General features: G+C 49.1%; 1 protein-coding gene and 1 long non-coding RNA gene across 4 annotated transcripts in view; both read right to left on the minus strand.

Moving 5' to 3' along the window:
• The window catches only part of LOC115943959 (uncharacterized), a 1,191,882-nt gene that overhangs the window by 128,911 nt on the left and 1,048,172 nt on the right, over positions 1 to 14,799 (minus strand). The window lies entirely within an intron of this gene.
• NGF (nerve growth factor) overlaps positions 9,294 to 14,799 on the minus strand; it is a 54,362-nt gene continuing 48,856 nt past the window's right edge. For all 3 annotated transcript variants that reach the window (XM_081815738.1, XM_081815740.1, XM_081815739.1), the window contains exon 3: positions 9,294 to 10,091. In XM_081815738.1, coding sequence (XP_081671864.1) covers positions 9,354 to 10,079 — 726 coding nt within the window. In that variant the 5' untranslated portion in view covers positions 10,080 to 10,091 and the 3' untranslated portion in view covers positions 9,294 to 9,353. The remainder of the gene's footprint in view (positions 10,092 to 14,799) is intronic.

A 14,799-nucleotide genomic window follows, 5' to 3' on the forward strand; every position in this document is an offset into this window, starting at 1 on the left:
AGTGCTGTGGACTGAATAATGTGCCCCTAAAATTCAGATGTTGAAGCCCTAACTCTCAATGTAACTGTATTTGGAAATGGGGCCTCCAGGGAAAAAATTAAAGTTAAACGAAGTCCTAAGGGTAGGGCTCTGATGCAATAGGGTTAGTGTCCTTATAAGACCTCTTCCTTTTCCTCCCCATTATGCCCCTCCTCTCTCTCTCTTCCTCTTCCCTCCATGGGAGGACACGGTGACAAGGCAACATCTGTAAGCCAGGAGGAAAGCCCGTACCAAAACCCAAATCAGACAGCACACTGATCTTGGAGTTCCCAGCCTCCAAAACTGAGAAAAATTAATTTGTGTTGTTTAAGCCACCCAGTGAATGGTATTTTGTTAAGGCAGCCCAAGCTGACCAATACAGTTAGTAAATGGGAGAGTCAGGATTTAAACCCAGAAATTCTACTTTAATAGCCTATTCTAGCCACCCTGCAATACTTGTCTTTTCTCTACCAAAATAGAAATTCATGAAAAAACAAAAAACAAACCAGGTAGATTAGGAGTTAAGACCTAAGTGGACTAATGGAATAGGATGTTTTTTCCCCAGTGAATGGGGGGCAGAAGTACATGGCAGAAATAAATATGTAGCTTGTGTGAGTGTGTTGAGGGCAGTGTTGCTCAGTGTGTTCTCCTGGACTTGTCACTTCTTGCTACCTGAACTGTGCACAGTGTCTTTGTTAAAAGAAAACAGTACTCAGATCCACTCCGATGGCTACTCCCGGTGGCCTGCATGTGTCACCAGGCTGAGCCTACTTTATTTAGTAGCATGGCCGGGATTCTGATGTAAATATTGCCTTCTTTCTCTGACACTCTCCCCTGGTGCCACAGGGATCTGGGCATTCTGTTTTAATTGTGTCTTTATTGTTTTACGTGGGACAAAGTCTTTTATAATGAGTAAGACAATTGAAAAGCTCTTTCCTCTTAAAAACCTCTATGACTCACCAAATACACTCAAACCACAACTCAATAAAGCCATGATTAAAGTCTATGTCAAATAAATCTCTCAGTGAGCAGAGTTTTGCATGCTGTTACCACAAGTCATCCAAACCCTTTGATGTATGTTGGGCCCTCTTGCTCATAGACCTCTGTCCTATCATCACTTTCCCCAGACATGAATCTTAGGCTCGTGTGATTTCTCAGTGGAGAAGAAGTCTTGTCTAATGGGAGGTACAGAGGGAAGGCTTCCTGGAACATGTGGAGAAAAACCAGGAAAGTGACCCAAATGAAAGGTAAGACTAGAAAAAGAAAATCAGCAGCAAATGGATAGCATTTCCAGCTGGAATCCTGCCTGTGCTGAATCCAGGGGCTGCTGGAATAAGTGAGCAAGACTGATTTAGAGGGAGTTTTGCCCACATTTTCATCTTCTGGCTCTAGTTCTGTGTAGAATCATGTTGTGGAAAAAAACAAACAAACAAAAAAAACAACAACCAACAAACCACCCTTCAAACAGTGTCTGAAACAAAATTCTTTCCAGAGATAAATTTATATTTACCACCTGAGGCTGTCAGTACCAATACGAAGAGGTTCACTAAGTTATCTGAAGATATGATTTCTGGTATACACATACAACATTTTCTTTGATTTTATTGCTTCCAGCAACTATTAATTCAGAGAGAACTAACTGGCCATCTGTTCTGATAAACTTGAGGTGGCTTGAATTCTTTGCAATTTTTTTCCATCAAAACTTCTCTTAGGGCAATTGAAAGCCTCATTTCTTTGTGTGTTCATGATATTTTACTTCAAATAGTGATATTTTTACTTAAGTGGTAAAAGAGAGATTGAAATTACAGCAGCAACTATCATAGGTCCAGAAAGGAGCCACCTAAAGAGGGAAGACTAGAACTGGTTGTCATTTTTAAATGATAGTCTTCAAATATGAACAGCCGTAAATAAACTGTATATTGCCCTTTAAGGGTGAGAGCTAGAGGTTGAAACTCCACATATGGCCCTCAAGAGATCTGGTTTGGGGTTTTCAAATGCTTCGAGTGCCTCCTGACATGGTTGGGCTATGGAATTAATCTATTTAAAGCTGAAGGGAGACAAATTCTGAGACCGATGGGAGCTACTTGTTGTACACACTTAACTGAGACATTTTTCATTTTTACAACCATTGCCGATAGCTATATCGAGTGTTATATAAACTGTCCCGTGTGAAACAGTAAAAAACAGCCCCTTGGGGAAGTTTTAGGACAGACCAGAATGTCTCACACTGTCGAGGATGACTTTTCATCCCTCTGTTATCAAGATGAAGAAACTGAGGGTCAGAGAAGAACGGGAGCTTGTTCAGATTTATCTTGAGAGGGAGACACTCTGTTGTGGTGCTTTGCTTGTCACTGACTCTTTTTCTGCAAGTAGGACCCAGCCTGGTGCTGTGTACCAGATGCCCCCTTTTCTGCCTTGCCTCTAAATACCCTTTTGAGGCCTGACTCATGTGACCCTGTCTCGGCCTCTGGCTCCCCTTTGGGATGAGTTCCTACCTCTTCAAGCCTTGGTTGGAGCCCCCATTGCTTTCTTCCCAGGATTATATGTATGAGCCACGTCTGCTCCTTGGTGACTTCTCCCCATCAGGGGAGGGCAACTGTGCTGAGTCAGATCCCCAGGTGATTCAGGTGAACATTAAAGCTTGAGAAGAACTTCCCAGGGCAGGGTCAAGGTCAGGGGCATGGGCCAGGAGTTTGGAACTCAGTAGGGGCGAGATGGGAGTGAGAGCAGGTCAGGGCAAGCAGGCAGGGATGCCAAGGTGAGGGGCAGGGTGGTTGCCGCCAACATCAAGGGGGGTTTTGAACCTGCCCCCATGGGCTGTGGTGTGGGGTATGGGAATATATCCAGACTAAAAGCTCTAGTCAGTTTCCACCTTGGATGTAGGTCCTGGAGGATAGGGACCTGGCTTACCCTCTGTCTCCTCAGGGTCTAACATGGCACTTAACACAGCAGAGATGTGCAGCTGAGGTGTCTGCCCAACTAAATCGGTCCCCTCAGCCTCTCCTGCCAGTCACCCAGCTTGGGGGATCAAGGTGGAGAGTCGCCAGCAAGTTTGTATTTCCCTCAGGGGTCTCCTGGTAAGATAAAGACATTTTGGTATTTTCTTCAGCAGAAACCACCCGGCTGGATCAGAGAGGATCCAGCATCAGAGCCCTTGAAAGCCCAGGCAGTGGCCAGAAGACCCAGGCTCCCACCCGGGTGTTGACCCATCCATGTGCTCAACAGAAAATGGACCTGCTGGTTTTTGATTTCATGGCCGGGAGAGCTGGTGCCTAGCTGCCCGCTGTGCACCAGGGTGGGTGGGGGGCGGGGCTCGGCTCGTTAGTGCCAACTTGTGCAGAACCTCAGGAACGAGCTCCGTTTGCAACAGACTTCTCCTGGCAAGAGTTAGCGCTAAGGTGCAGCGGAAGGAATGTAAAGGCCGCAGAGCCAGCTCAGGGGATTGCTATTGCAATCAGAAGACGGCCCAAGTCCTTTGAAGGGATGCCAACTCGGACACATGTTTCCAATTATCATATGCAATCTCGAGACAGTGTGCAAGTTGCACTTTCATTATGTCAAAGTGAAAGGAATAGCGAGGGCAAGATAAACAGGGAGAGGCCGCCGGGCCCGAGTCGGCCCTGAGGAGTGGCAGCGAATGTCCGCCCCGGCGGCTAGCGGGCCTTCAGCCCAAGTCCGTCCCCGGAGCCAGGGGCTCGTGGTGCCCACTCGGAGGGTCAATCTTTTTCCTACTTATTTTCGGTGTTAAGGAACGCCGGCTGATAAAGCTGGAGGAAGTCACATCTTCAGGAAGCTATTTAATCAGCTCTTTGGCATCTGGGCTGAGGATGAAGATTTTGTGGCCGGCATACAAGGACCTTGTGTTCATGCACAGGATTTCACACCATTCTTCCTTGGGTTTTCCCAACGTCTATAGTTGCAGGAAAAGCTAGTTCCTTTGCCAGGCTATAGCTCAGAATGAGGTGGCTCTCCTCTCTCTCCCGTCTAGGGGCTAGGCAACCTCTTGGGTGGGCTTTACATGGTTTGTAAATCTGGGAAAAGTCCCAGAGCAAATGATAATTTCATTCAACTTCTTTTTCCAAACACAGTTTTCGAAGTTGTTTCCTTCAGGAAGTCTTCCCTGATTTACTCTTTGCACCGATTGCTTCTTACCGCTGTAGCTGTCGTTTCGAATGTTTATGTGCACCGATTTGTATGTCCCTCTGTGTTTTTAAGTCAGTGGGTGGGTGCATGTGAGTGTAGGCGGTGCACTTCCTGGCTGCTTCTTAGCTCGAGAGGGCTCTCTGTGTGTGTGTATTTGTATGTTGTGTCTATATGTGGGCATATATGTATATATAGTCGTGTGTGTATTTACATATGTCTTAAATACAATAATTTACAATGTGCCAAGCACTGGACTAAGTGCCTTACTACTCAACAAAGTAGGTTCTATTATTATCATCCATATTTTCTGTATAAGAAAACTGAAGTGCAGAGAAATAAGGTAATTTGTCTGATATCACTCAGCCAAGCTTATGGTGAGGCCCGGATTCGACCGTGGCAGTCAGACTATGCTCGTTGCCATGACACCAACCTCCGAAAGCTTCTAGGATGACTCTCATGCAGTGGCCTCAGGAAGGACTTTGTCTTTAACCACTTAACCCGTTTATTGCTGACACAGGGTAGGCACAGACAGGGTGGGAGTGGTGAGGGTGCTGGAGAAGAAGATGGGAATTAAATTCTCTCTTACCTGCCCTAAGGCACTGATTGAGTGCCTGTCACATGCAAGATCAGGCCGGATGCCAAGGGGAACACAGATGGAACGCATCCTGGATTTTAAGGAGCAGCCCTGGGTTGCAGGGAGTCTCTTCAGGCTTCTGCTGCAGGAATTTAATCTTGGCCCTGGACCTCCTGAGCCATCTCCACAAACCCAGGTGAATGCTGAGAAGGTCACAGCTTTTTTTGGTTGCAGACCCAAGTGAACTGGAACAAAACAGATCCCACGTGCTTGACACGTGGAAATGCTCAGAGCCAATGGTTTATAAACTTGCCAGAGGCTGGAGGAGTAAACACATCCCAGAGAACCGTGGAGTAGTCCTCTGGCCGTGAGGCATGCAAACAGAAAGCCCAGACTTGTGGCACTCTCCTTAAGGTGGTCTTAGTTTTAGAACCCAGAGGCTTGCTCAGAGCTTAGCCACATGAACTGCTTAGCAGTCACTATTAACATTGCCTGTCATGGAAGGAACCTATGAGGCAACTCCGAAACTTTCTGTTCATGAACTGCCTTGCCTTGCTGAAAGCTGCTCCACCCTGTTCTAACATCCTTTTAGGGTTTTGCAGCCAACTGGGCTTTTCAAAACTAAAATTTATTACATACTTCTGAAGTGCCAGGTGCTTGTGTATATTTGCATATTGTCTCCTATAATCATCTCTAGGCTCTCTGAGAAAATGCTACTATTATGCCCATTTCACAGATGAAGAAATGGAAACTCAGAGAAGTGAAGCAACCTGCCTAAGGTCACACAGCCTAAGTAGAAGTACCTGGCTTGTCTGACTCCACAGCCCACTCCCTTGCTCTTGACCTTTCTGGGCCTGGCTATGCCATGGTCACATTCAGTTTCCATGACGTCCACGGACCAGATGGTTTCCTTTACCCGATTGATACCTTGGCCAATAAACCAATGTTTCCTGAGTACCAGCATAGTTGTTACCTTCCTACAATCAGCACAGGAATTGTTCCGTTGAGGATAAATTCCTTTGCCTTGCGCTTGCATAGGATGTGGTGCCCCTTGTCGGTGGCATCACACCCAGCTGCTTCCTCAGCACCAGGGGCCTGGGGGCTCCCGCTCTTCCATTCAGGCCCATGGAAGAAAGCCTGAGGTCACTGCCCAGTTGGGCCCTTGTGATCTTCATAGCCCACACTTGCACTCACTTCTGCACCCCCATTCCGAATGCCCCCTTTTCTTCAAGGAGCAGAGAACATGTGGCCCATGAGGGGCAGACCCTGCCCCTGTGTCCTCTGTCCTCCAGGTCTGGGGTGGACCCTTCTCCCATAATGCAGATTATACAGAGGAGAAAGTGGTGAGACTTCGAAGAAGAGCATTCCCATATCTCATGGGGATGAAACTAGCTAGCCGTTTGCTGGCTGCTGAAAATCTGTCTCTCTGTGGTAGGTGTTTTGCTAGTGGCAGAAGCAGAGCTAGGGGTGCCTAGTGCCCTGGCTGGGGGAGGGGAGGTCAGAGGGACAGACTTGGAATATACACCAGAGTCAGGCCCCATCTTGCTCTCATTTCCCAGAACCAGGACTTTTGCTTTGCTGGGAGGCCTGGGCTATGTCCGGCTGAGGACGAGCCCGGGTCTGCACTAGTTTTCTTTGGCATGCTAGAGGGAGGCCTTCCGGTGGAGGAAGCTGCCTGCCGAGGGGAGGGGATCTGCTCCGACTCTCCGGGCTTTGGGGGAACTGGGCGGGAAATCTCAGTGTGGTGAGTGGAGGAAGGGCTGGTGGGCTCCGCAGCTGCGGCCCCTCAGGGGGACATAATGGGTGGTAGTGAGCTATTATATCAATGTGTTCAAGTGTCTGGCGCCCTGATGACCTGGGCCAGCCTCTCTGAGGCAGCCGGGATGGGTGTGGAAGCCAGACTCCCCCCTGGGTTGTGGGGGCAGAGTGCAAGCTGCACAACCACCAGGCTTGGGGTTGTTTTTGGATTGCTCCATCTCTCTTGGGCCAAACTGATATTCCTGCGCATGGCGTGAAAACACTGCCTCCCACACGGCCACTCGGGAGCTGGGCCTCGCGCTCTGTTGCCTTTGGGGAAGGCCTTGGTGTTAGTGGGGTGGGGGTGGGGGGCTCCTCTTGATAAGGAAAATCTGTGTCCTAAGATGGCCGACCGAGCCAGCGAGAGAGTCCTAGTCCTTGCCTTGGGGCTCCTCCCAGTTCTTCTCCCCGCTCTGCTTCCCGTGCGCACCAATCCGGGTCTTCCTTCCTGCCCCGCTTCGCGCATGCACCAATCCGGGTTCTTCTCCCTGCTCTGCTTCCCACGCGCACCAATCCGGGTTCTTCTCCCCGCTCTGCTTCCTGCGCGCACCAATCCGGGTCCTCCTCCCTGCCCCGCTTCGCGATCGCACCAAAAGTGCCAAGTATGCCTAAGTAGAAGTGTATAAATTGCCCCCTTTGTGCTCGGCGCTCAGACCTTTGGACACCACTCTCCTCTGAGCTCGCTGGCGTTGAATAAACCTCCTATCCTCCAAGATCTCCGAGTGCTGCTTGGTTCTTCCGTCGGGCGATCCAGTCCAGGTTCCGGACCTCTCTTCCCTGACCCTTGGCCTCCGTCCTTCCTCAGAGGCTTGGAGGCTGCCTTCCCTCCAGACAGGCCAGGAGAGTCCAGAATATGTATTTTAGATGTCCCAGTGGCCTGCAGTGCGGGGATGAGCTCCCCAGACTCTTCATGCTGGTGTAGCTGCTCACCAACGAAGCTTCTTCGGGGCTGGGAGCTTCTGAAATGCCGCCCTCACTGCCCACCCTCGCATAGCCAGGACCCCGCAGGACTGCCAGCCCGAGGAGGAAGGCCCCCCAGGAGCGGTCTTCAGGCGGAGCCAGGAGGGCTGAGGCCACGGGCCCTGGAGCCCAGGGAAAAAGCTGCAGACACAGGCCGGTGGGAGGGCTCCCTCTCCCCAGCCTTTATCTGACCAAGCATCTCGGCGTGCAATGTTCTGGTTGGTGTTTCTTGAGCATGAATCTTTATTCCAACTGCAGTTGCTTTGATAGGAAAAACAGGGCTCATTTCATCATGCTTTTCACCCTAATCAAATGCCTCACTTGCCAAAGCTCTCTACGTTTCTAATTGGCCCTATTTGGATTGGGTTGGGGAGCGGGTGGGATAGACGAAGTAACAGAGGAATGAATACGACCATTTGCTTTTTTTTTTTTAATCAGAGGGACAATTTGGGTCTAAAAACTAGAGTAGGCCTTTCACCCTGGGCAGGAAGGGATGGCTAGGAAAGCAGAAATTCCATTTCAATGTAAGTTCTCCGCTGGGAGAAAAAAATGTGCCTTCAGGGAAAAACTAAAAAAGTTACAGGGGAAGGTGGAGGATGGGTGGAGCCCTGCTCCAGACTGGCCCCTGGAGTCTTTCACCCCCATATCTGGCCAGGAGCTCTTGAAGTAGTCAGTGTTGATTAGCATTACCACCCCCCAAACACAACTACTCAGGGTGTTGGAGTTTCTGGAAGCCCAGGATATCGATGCTGGTAAACATGACACACGTTCCTCCTCGTTCTGCCCCGTGGCCCCCACCTCACCTGTCTCTCCTCTCCTCTCTCCTGTTCACTCTCCCCTGTCAGGGAGGAGCAGGCAGTCACTGTTCCCTTCTGGCTTGGCCCACCTTTTCTCTGCACCTCCCTGGCTTTTGTGTCGGTTCTCACTCTGTTTACCTCTTTTCTCCCCCAGCAATCTACTCTCCAGTTTCCCTGACCCCTCCCACCTTCGGTCACTTGTGGAAATCACCCAATTAGAAATCAAAAAGTTCTTTCTGGGAAGGTCTCTGGCCCCCCTGATTACAGGCCAACGTTGGGGCCGTTGGAAGCTGCTGTGGGGCCTCAGTGGGTGGCAAGAGTGATGGAGGCCCCCATGTGTTCTTGGGTAATGAAGTCTTTCTGCAGGAAGCCTCTGGAGGATAAATGGAGGACCCGCCATTAGTCCTAAGGCAGTCTGAACATGAAATCAGATCTACCATGACAGCTCTCATGAGATTATTTCATTACCGTTCTTCCAGACAGCATTTCAGCCAAAAGCAGATCTCCCCCTAAAAACAAGCCAGCCCCATAGGTCTTTGGTGCAAGCCTCCTCCTACTATATGGTGAGTCCCTCCGGGACTCTGAGGTGGCGGACCGGTTTCTGCCGAGGCTCCACAAACTTCCCGAGGCTCATGCATTGGGGCAGTGGGCCAGGTAATCCAAGGATTAGGTAGTTTTGGCTCTGGAAGGCAGATCAAAGCTGTAATCCAGCAGACTTCCCTTTCTAATCATGTCCGGCTTAGGTGAATCTGTGAACCCAGTCAGCCTTCCCTGAAGTTTGCAGAGCTGGCTGGGGTGGGGTGAGGGTGACAGCCAGGTGACGCTATGGGGATTACACCCTGCAATGTCCCAAGACTTGCAGAGGGTCACACTGGGGAAAACGACTGGAGTGCCGGCACACGGGATGCTTCCAAAAATTTAATAAATAATGATTTTTTAAAACTGTATAAACTATAAATTACCATGCAGTCCTTATAATTTAAAATAATTTACAGGTTGAGGTAGGGAGGGGCCCAGGAGGGTGTGGAGGGGGAGCTCGGGGAGGGTGGGGGCCGTCCTGCAGGTCAGGCTCTTCTCCCGGCCTTCCTGCTGAGCACGCACACACAGGCTGTGTCGATCCGGATAAACCGCCAGGCAGCCTGCTTGCCGTCCATGGTCAGCGCCTTGACGAAGGTGTGGGTCGTGGTACAATATGAGTTCCAGTGCTTGGAGTCAATGCCCCTGCACCCGCTGTCCACGGGCGTGGGGTCCCGGCACTTGGTCTCAAAAAAGTACTGTTTGAACACACTGTTGTTAATGTTCACCTCTCCCAGCACCATCACCTCCTTGCCCTTGATGTCCGTGGCGGTGGTCTTGTCCCCCACCCACACGCTGACGCTGTCGCACACCGAGAACTCCCCCCGGTGGAAGACAGGGTGGGACGATGACCGCTTGCTCCTGTGAGTCCTGTTCACGGGGGCAGCACCGCCAGCCTCTACGTCCAGATCCTGAGTATCTGCCGCCACAGGTGGGGGGTGCGTGCTGAAGAGCACGCGGGGTGAGCGCAGTCGCCGCTTTTTAAAGAGTTTGGGGTCCACAGTGATGTTGTGGGTCTGCCCTGCCACCCTTGCAGCTATTGCCCCCGCTGGGGCGCTGCGGGCTCTGCGGAGGGCTGTGTCAAGGGAATGCTGAAGCTTAGTCCAGTGGGCTTGGGGGATGGCGTGTCCTGCTGGGACATGGCTCTCGGGATGGGGTTCTGCCTGGATGCCGATCAAAAGAGCTGTGATCAGAGTGTAGAACAACATGGACATTACGCTATGCACCTGGAAGGAAACAGAAACAGGGATTAGTCCACGGGGCGCGAAGTTCTGTACAAAGGCAGTTTCTGGGTCTTGACCTCCCGAGAGGATCACAAGGAGGTTTATTTCACCTGGGAGTCTAAGGGCAAGGTGACGCTGGAATTTACCGTTCAAACCGAGAGACTTTTGAGAGCGAGAGGGGCTGCTGGACACAATGACATAGGACAATAGGCGTAAACAGGGCTGGCTCAGATGGCCTGGAGGCATGGTCACGCCATTCACGGGCTGGGCTTTTTCAGGAAGGGACAGAGCCCCCGAAATTCTGCCCTCTGGCACCATGTGAATTTGGCAGCACCATATACAGGGTCCTTTGAGTCCTTGAGGCAGCTGTGGGTGGACAGTATGTGTCTGACACCTGTCCTTAGCACTGTGTCGAGCCCGACGGCTTGACTCCCCTGGGAAGGGTTGCCGGGGACTCGTCTTGAAGCCTCAGCCCTGAATACACCCTCTTCAGACAGCAGCACTGGATCATCTCTGAGATCTGGTGACTTGGAACCCTTGTTACAAACCCATGAAGCACCATGTTTGGCAAAAAAAGTATATAGCTCTGGGACCAGCATTGCCAGCCTATTCAGCCGCCAGCCAGCACTTAGAAGTATGGATGCTGGTAACAGCTCCTTGTTGTGTGACATTTTAAAACTTCTCAGGTACATTCATTTCTAATTTCTCATTAGTCTGTGACTTCGGTTAGGATTTGTCATCTTTCTTTCATATACAAGGAAAGTGATCCACAGAAAATTAACCAAGAGGCCTAAAGTCATCAGCACAACTAGGAACAGAACCCAAAGCTGACCCCTTACTAAACCAGTCTACCCTTCCTTCCTTCCCCCTCACTTTGTCTTTCATTCTTTTTTTTTTTTTTTAAGATTTTATTTATTCATTTGAGAGAGAGAGAGAGAACATGAGCAGGGGGAGGGGCAGAGGGAGAAGCAGACTCCCTGCTGAGCAGAGAGCCTGATGCGGGACTCGATCTCTGGACTTCGGGATCATGACCTGGGGGGAAGGCAGACGCCCAATTGACTGAGCCACCAGGTGCCCTTGTCTTCCATTCTTAAACATGCCTTTTCTTTTTATTATTTACTCCTATGTGAGTATAGAGCAAATGGCAGAAATCATCTGTCCCCATGAGACAGTACAAGCCCCTTTGGAGCACGGGCCAGACAGGGCTCCACACTGTACCAGAGTTGCCCACCAGTGACCACCCCTAGGGCAGCTAACTGTGGAGGTCCCAGTCACACCTGTGGATGGATATCAAATGTCACCTCCTCTGTGAAGCTTCCCTAAATCTTGGTAGGGTTAGAGACATCCCCTAGAGAGGGTGCTCTAACTTTCTGTTCCATCCTTTCCCCCTTTTTCTTCCCATTCCCACGGGTCATTCTGCATTGGATCTGGGGTTAGAAAACCTTGTTTGGATTCCCGGCTCGGCTACTTGCTAGCAGAGGGAAGTCACTTAATCTTTCTGAGCCTTAGTTTCCTCACTGGTAAAATTGTAACCACTATTTCACAGGGTTGTTGCGAGGATTGAAAGGTGCGCACACATCTACTTAATTCTGAGTCATTCCAATGTCCTGTGTTGACCATGACGGACTTTATCTTCTTCAGTCACACTGCTGCTTGTTTGCTGTCTGAGCCTACTCCATTCACACCTTTTCATAGCATACTCATTGCCTCAACTGGGCTTCTTTTCAAGCCTGATGATTTGAGCCTGTCTCCCCACTGGCTGCAAGGCCCTGGAGTGCAGAGCTGTGTCTCATCCACCTGCCCTAGGCACTCCATCCTCGGTGTGCACCTCTCTTGTCTTTCATGGTGGCTTGTGCATAACCTTATCACCTTTCCTAGCGTGGTGGATAATCGAGTACCTTGAGAGCACTTTAGAAGCTGTGCTGTTTGGAGTTATGTATTTCCGGGGCCATGTGCAGTGCTGGCACACAGTAGGTCCTCAAAAATATAAGGTGAATGAATGAAGCAGCGAATGGGGATGGTGCGAGAAGCTCACTCCCTGCCTTCTTTTCATTGTGGTACATGCTTTCTTTGGGATTTTGTGGGTGATATGGCTGCATGCTGTGTTCCTAATCTGTTTCAAAATGATGCATTCTTCTCTTCAATACTGTGCTTTTTTTTCCAGCTGGAAACAGGCAGCTCTTTGGTGAGATACCAAGAATAAAACCACCAAATTCTTTTCTCTTGGGTTACTTTGAAAAACATTGGTGTTTACCCCAGTCCTCCAGCCGGCCATGCAGAGGAGGTGGTGGGACATCTGGGCTTTTGACCACCGCTGGTTCTGCTGGCTAATGGTGTGGCAGATAATTGTCCAGCCAACTGCTACAGAACCGATCATTCGGTTGGTTGGCAGCTAAGTCAAGCCCCTTGGTTTGCTCCTTTTCTTTCTTCTCAATACATGGTATCTCTCATCAGAGAGAAGAAGGGAGAAGACATGAAACTGAAAATTCGTCTGTTTATATCCAAATTAGTTAACACTTAGAATTTGGATGGGGAAATGGAAAAAGGAAACCACTAAAATTTAGGGTTTTGATGGTAATAAGGGACATCCTGCTCCCTATTTCCCATGACCAGAGAGAGATTCCCACCTCCTCCTCCAGTCTCCCCTTTGGTAAGCTCATCCTCTTCTAAGGAGTCAGCTGAGACTTCTGTGGGATTGATGCCCATACCGGGATCTCTAGCCCAACTGCTCTTTTGAAAGCCAGTTCTGAACCTCCAGCAACTCTCCACGGATACTGACATTTTAAACGCAAGGCATCCCAAGCAAAAATCTTCACACTCCCACTCCTCGGTTGATCCCTCACTGCCCTCCCTGTATTCAACAGCAGCAGTCCCATTTTGGACCGCTTGACGGCTTATGACGTAGTTCCCCAGCTGCTATCACTTGTGGGCATCTCCCTGCACCCCACCCTCCTAAATGTGTTTCTCCAACATTTTCCTTTATTCTGGTACTGGAACCACCATCCCTTTGCTCACCAGCTCCAAACCTCAGCTCATCGCTGGCCTCTGCTGTTTCTTCCCGGCCCTCCCCACCCCAGCCTTTTGCGTTTTGCTCCCCAGTAGCATCTCTTGAAATTGTACTTTCTATTCTCACCTCCTGTTCCTAGTTCAGGTCACAGAACCGTCTCCCAACTGATGTTCTGGACCCTCATCTCTCTTCTTCCAGTGCCCTACTGTCCCTAGCCACCCATTTAACCTCTTGAAGCACCGCTCTGGTCACATCACCCGCCCAGAGGGTCCAGTGGTGAGTAGTTGTCCTTGGTTCAGATTCTTCTATGCCAGGCATACTCCCCCTTGCCCTCCCTGTGCCTTTTCTGCTCCCCACCTGTGTTGGTTGGAGTCCTTCCCATCACCTTTTAACACCCAATTTAAATACCACCTCCACTGGGGAGGGCGGGACCTTTTTCTATTTCTACAGAGACTCTCTCCCTTCTCACCTCTGTAAAGCATTTCCTTAATGCTGTCTTAGGGCGGTTGTGTTCTCATCTTCTCCCACCTCCAGGCAAACTCCCTGGAGGCAGAAAAGCATCCAGTTCATCTTCGTTGTGTCTAGGTGACCTAGTGTTCACAGGTGGCTCTGGCTGTAAGAATCAGTGAGTGTGCGGACGAGTCCCTTGCTTCTGTGCTCCCTCACTGCTCCATGTGACTGCTGATTCTTAAGGAATCTTCCAGCTCGGACATGCTTCAAACTTAAGCAGCTATGCAGGTTGCTGCTCTGCCTGGCACTCTGCAGGTTCTACTGAATTGATCTCACAAAGTTCTTTTTTCTTTTTTTTTTTTTTAGGACATGCAACTCTTTTTTTTTTTTTTTTTTTAAGATTTTATTTATTTTTTTGACAGAGAGACACATAGCGAGAGCAGGAACACAAGCAGGGGGAGTGGGAGAGGGAGAAGCAGGCTTCCCGCAGAGCAGGGAGCCCGATGTGGGACTCGATCCCAGGACCCTGGGATCATGACCTGAGCCGAAGGCAGACGCTTAACGACTGAGCCACCCAGGCGCCCGATCTCACAAAGTTCTTAACGTCAACTGTGACTTCTTGATTCGCTGTCAGGATAATGCATGGTAGCGGACAGCATTTCATCACAGTGGAGATTTGCATCAGGGACAGATTGCTTCATTAAGATTTTTGAAAATGTTGCAAATATATCTCTCATAAAAGTTTTTTTTAACTGACTCACCCATAATAGCATGCCCCATAATCTTTTTTTAAAACTTTATTTATGTTTAAAATATACTTCCTAGCTTTTTTTTAAGTGAGAATATTGCCATGTCTGACATTTTCTCATAATGCAGTGACAATATCAAATATTTTTATTTTTATTTATTCATTTTCATTAAGCTTTTTATTGTAGTTCCAGTAAAGTTAACAGTGTTATATGAGTTTCAGGTGTATAATATGGTGATTCAACAATTCTATACATTACTCAGTGCTCATCATGGTAAGTGTACTCTTTAATCCCCTCCAGCTATTTCTTTTTAAATTAAATAAGACTTTCTTTTAAAAAATCATCAATGGAGAAATAAAGAAAAGAAAAAACAAGTGTGATTTCTATTCTAGTGATATAATGAACAAAAGCAGTTTATAAGAGAACATTCTCTCCTTGGTTGACGTGAACCAGGGAGTGAGTTTTATTTATTTATTTTTAAGAACAAGCTTTGAAGCCTTTCTCT

Source organism: Leptonychotes weddellii, chromosome 4, assembly GCF_054177405.1.
Source record: "Leptonychotes weddellii isolate Sample4059 chromosome 4, ASM5417740v2, whole genome shotgun sequence".
Lineage (NCBI taxonomy): Eukaryota > Metazoa > Chordata > Mammalia > Carnivora > Phocidae > Leptonychotes > Leptonychotes weddellii.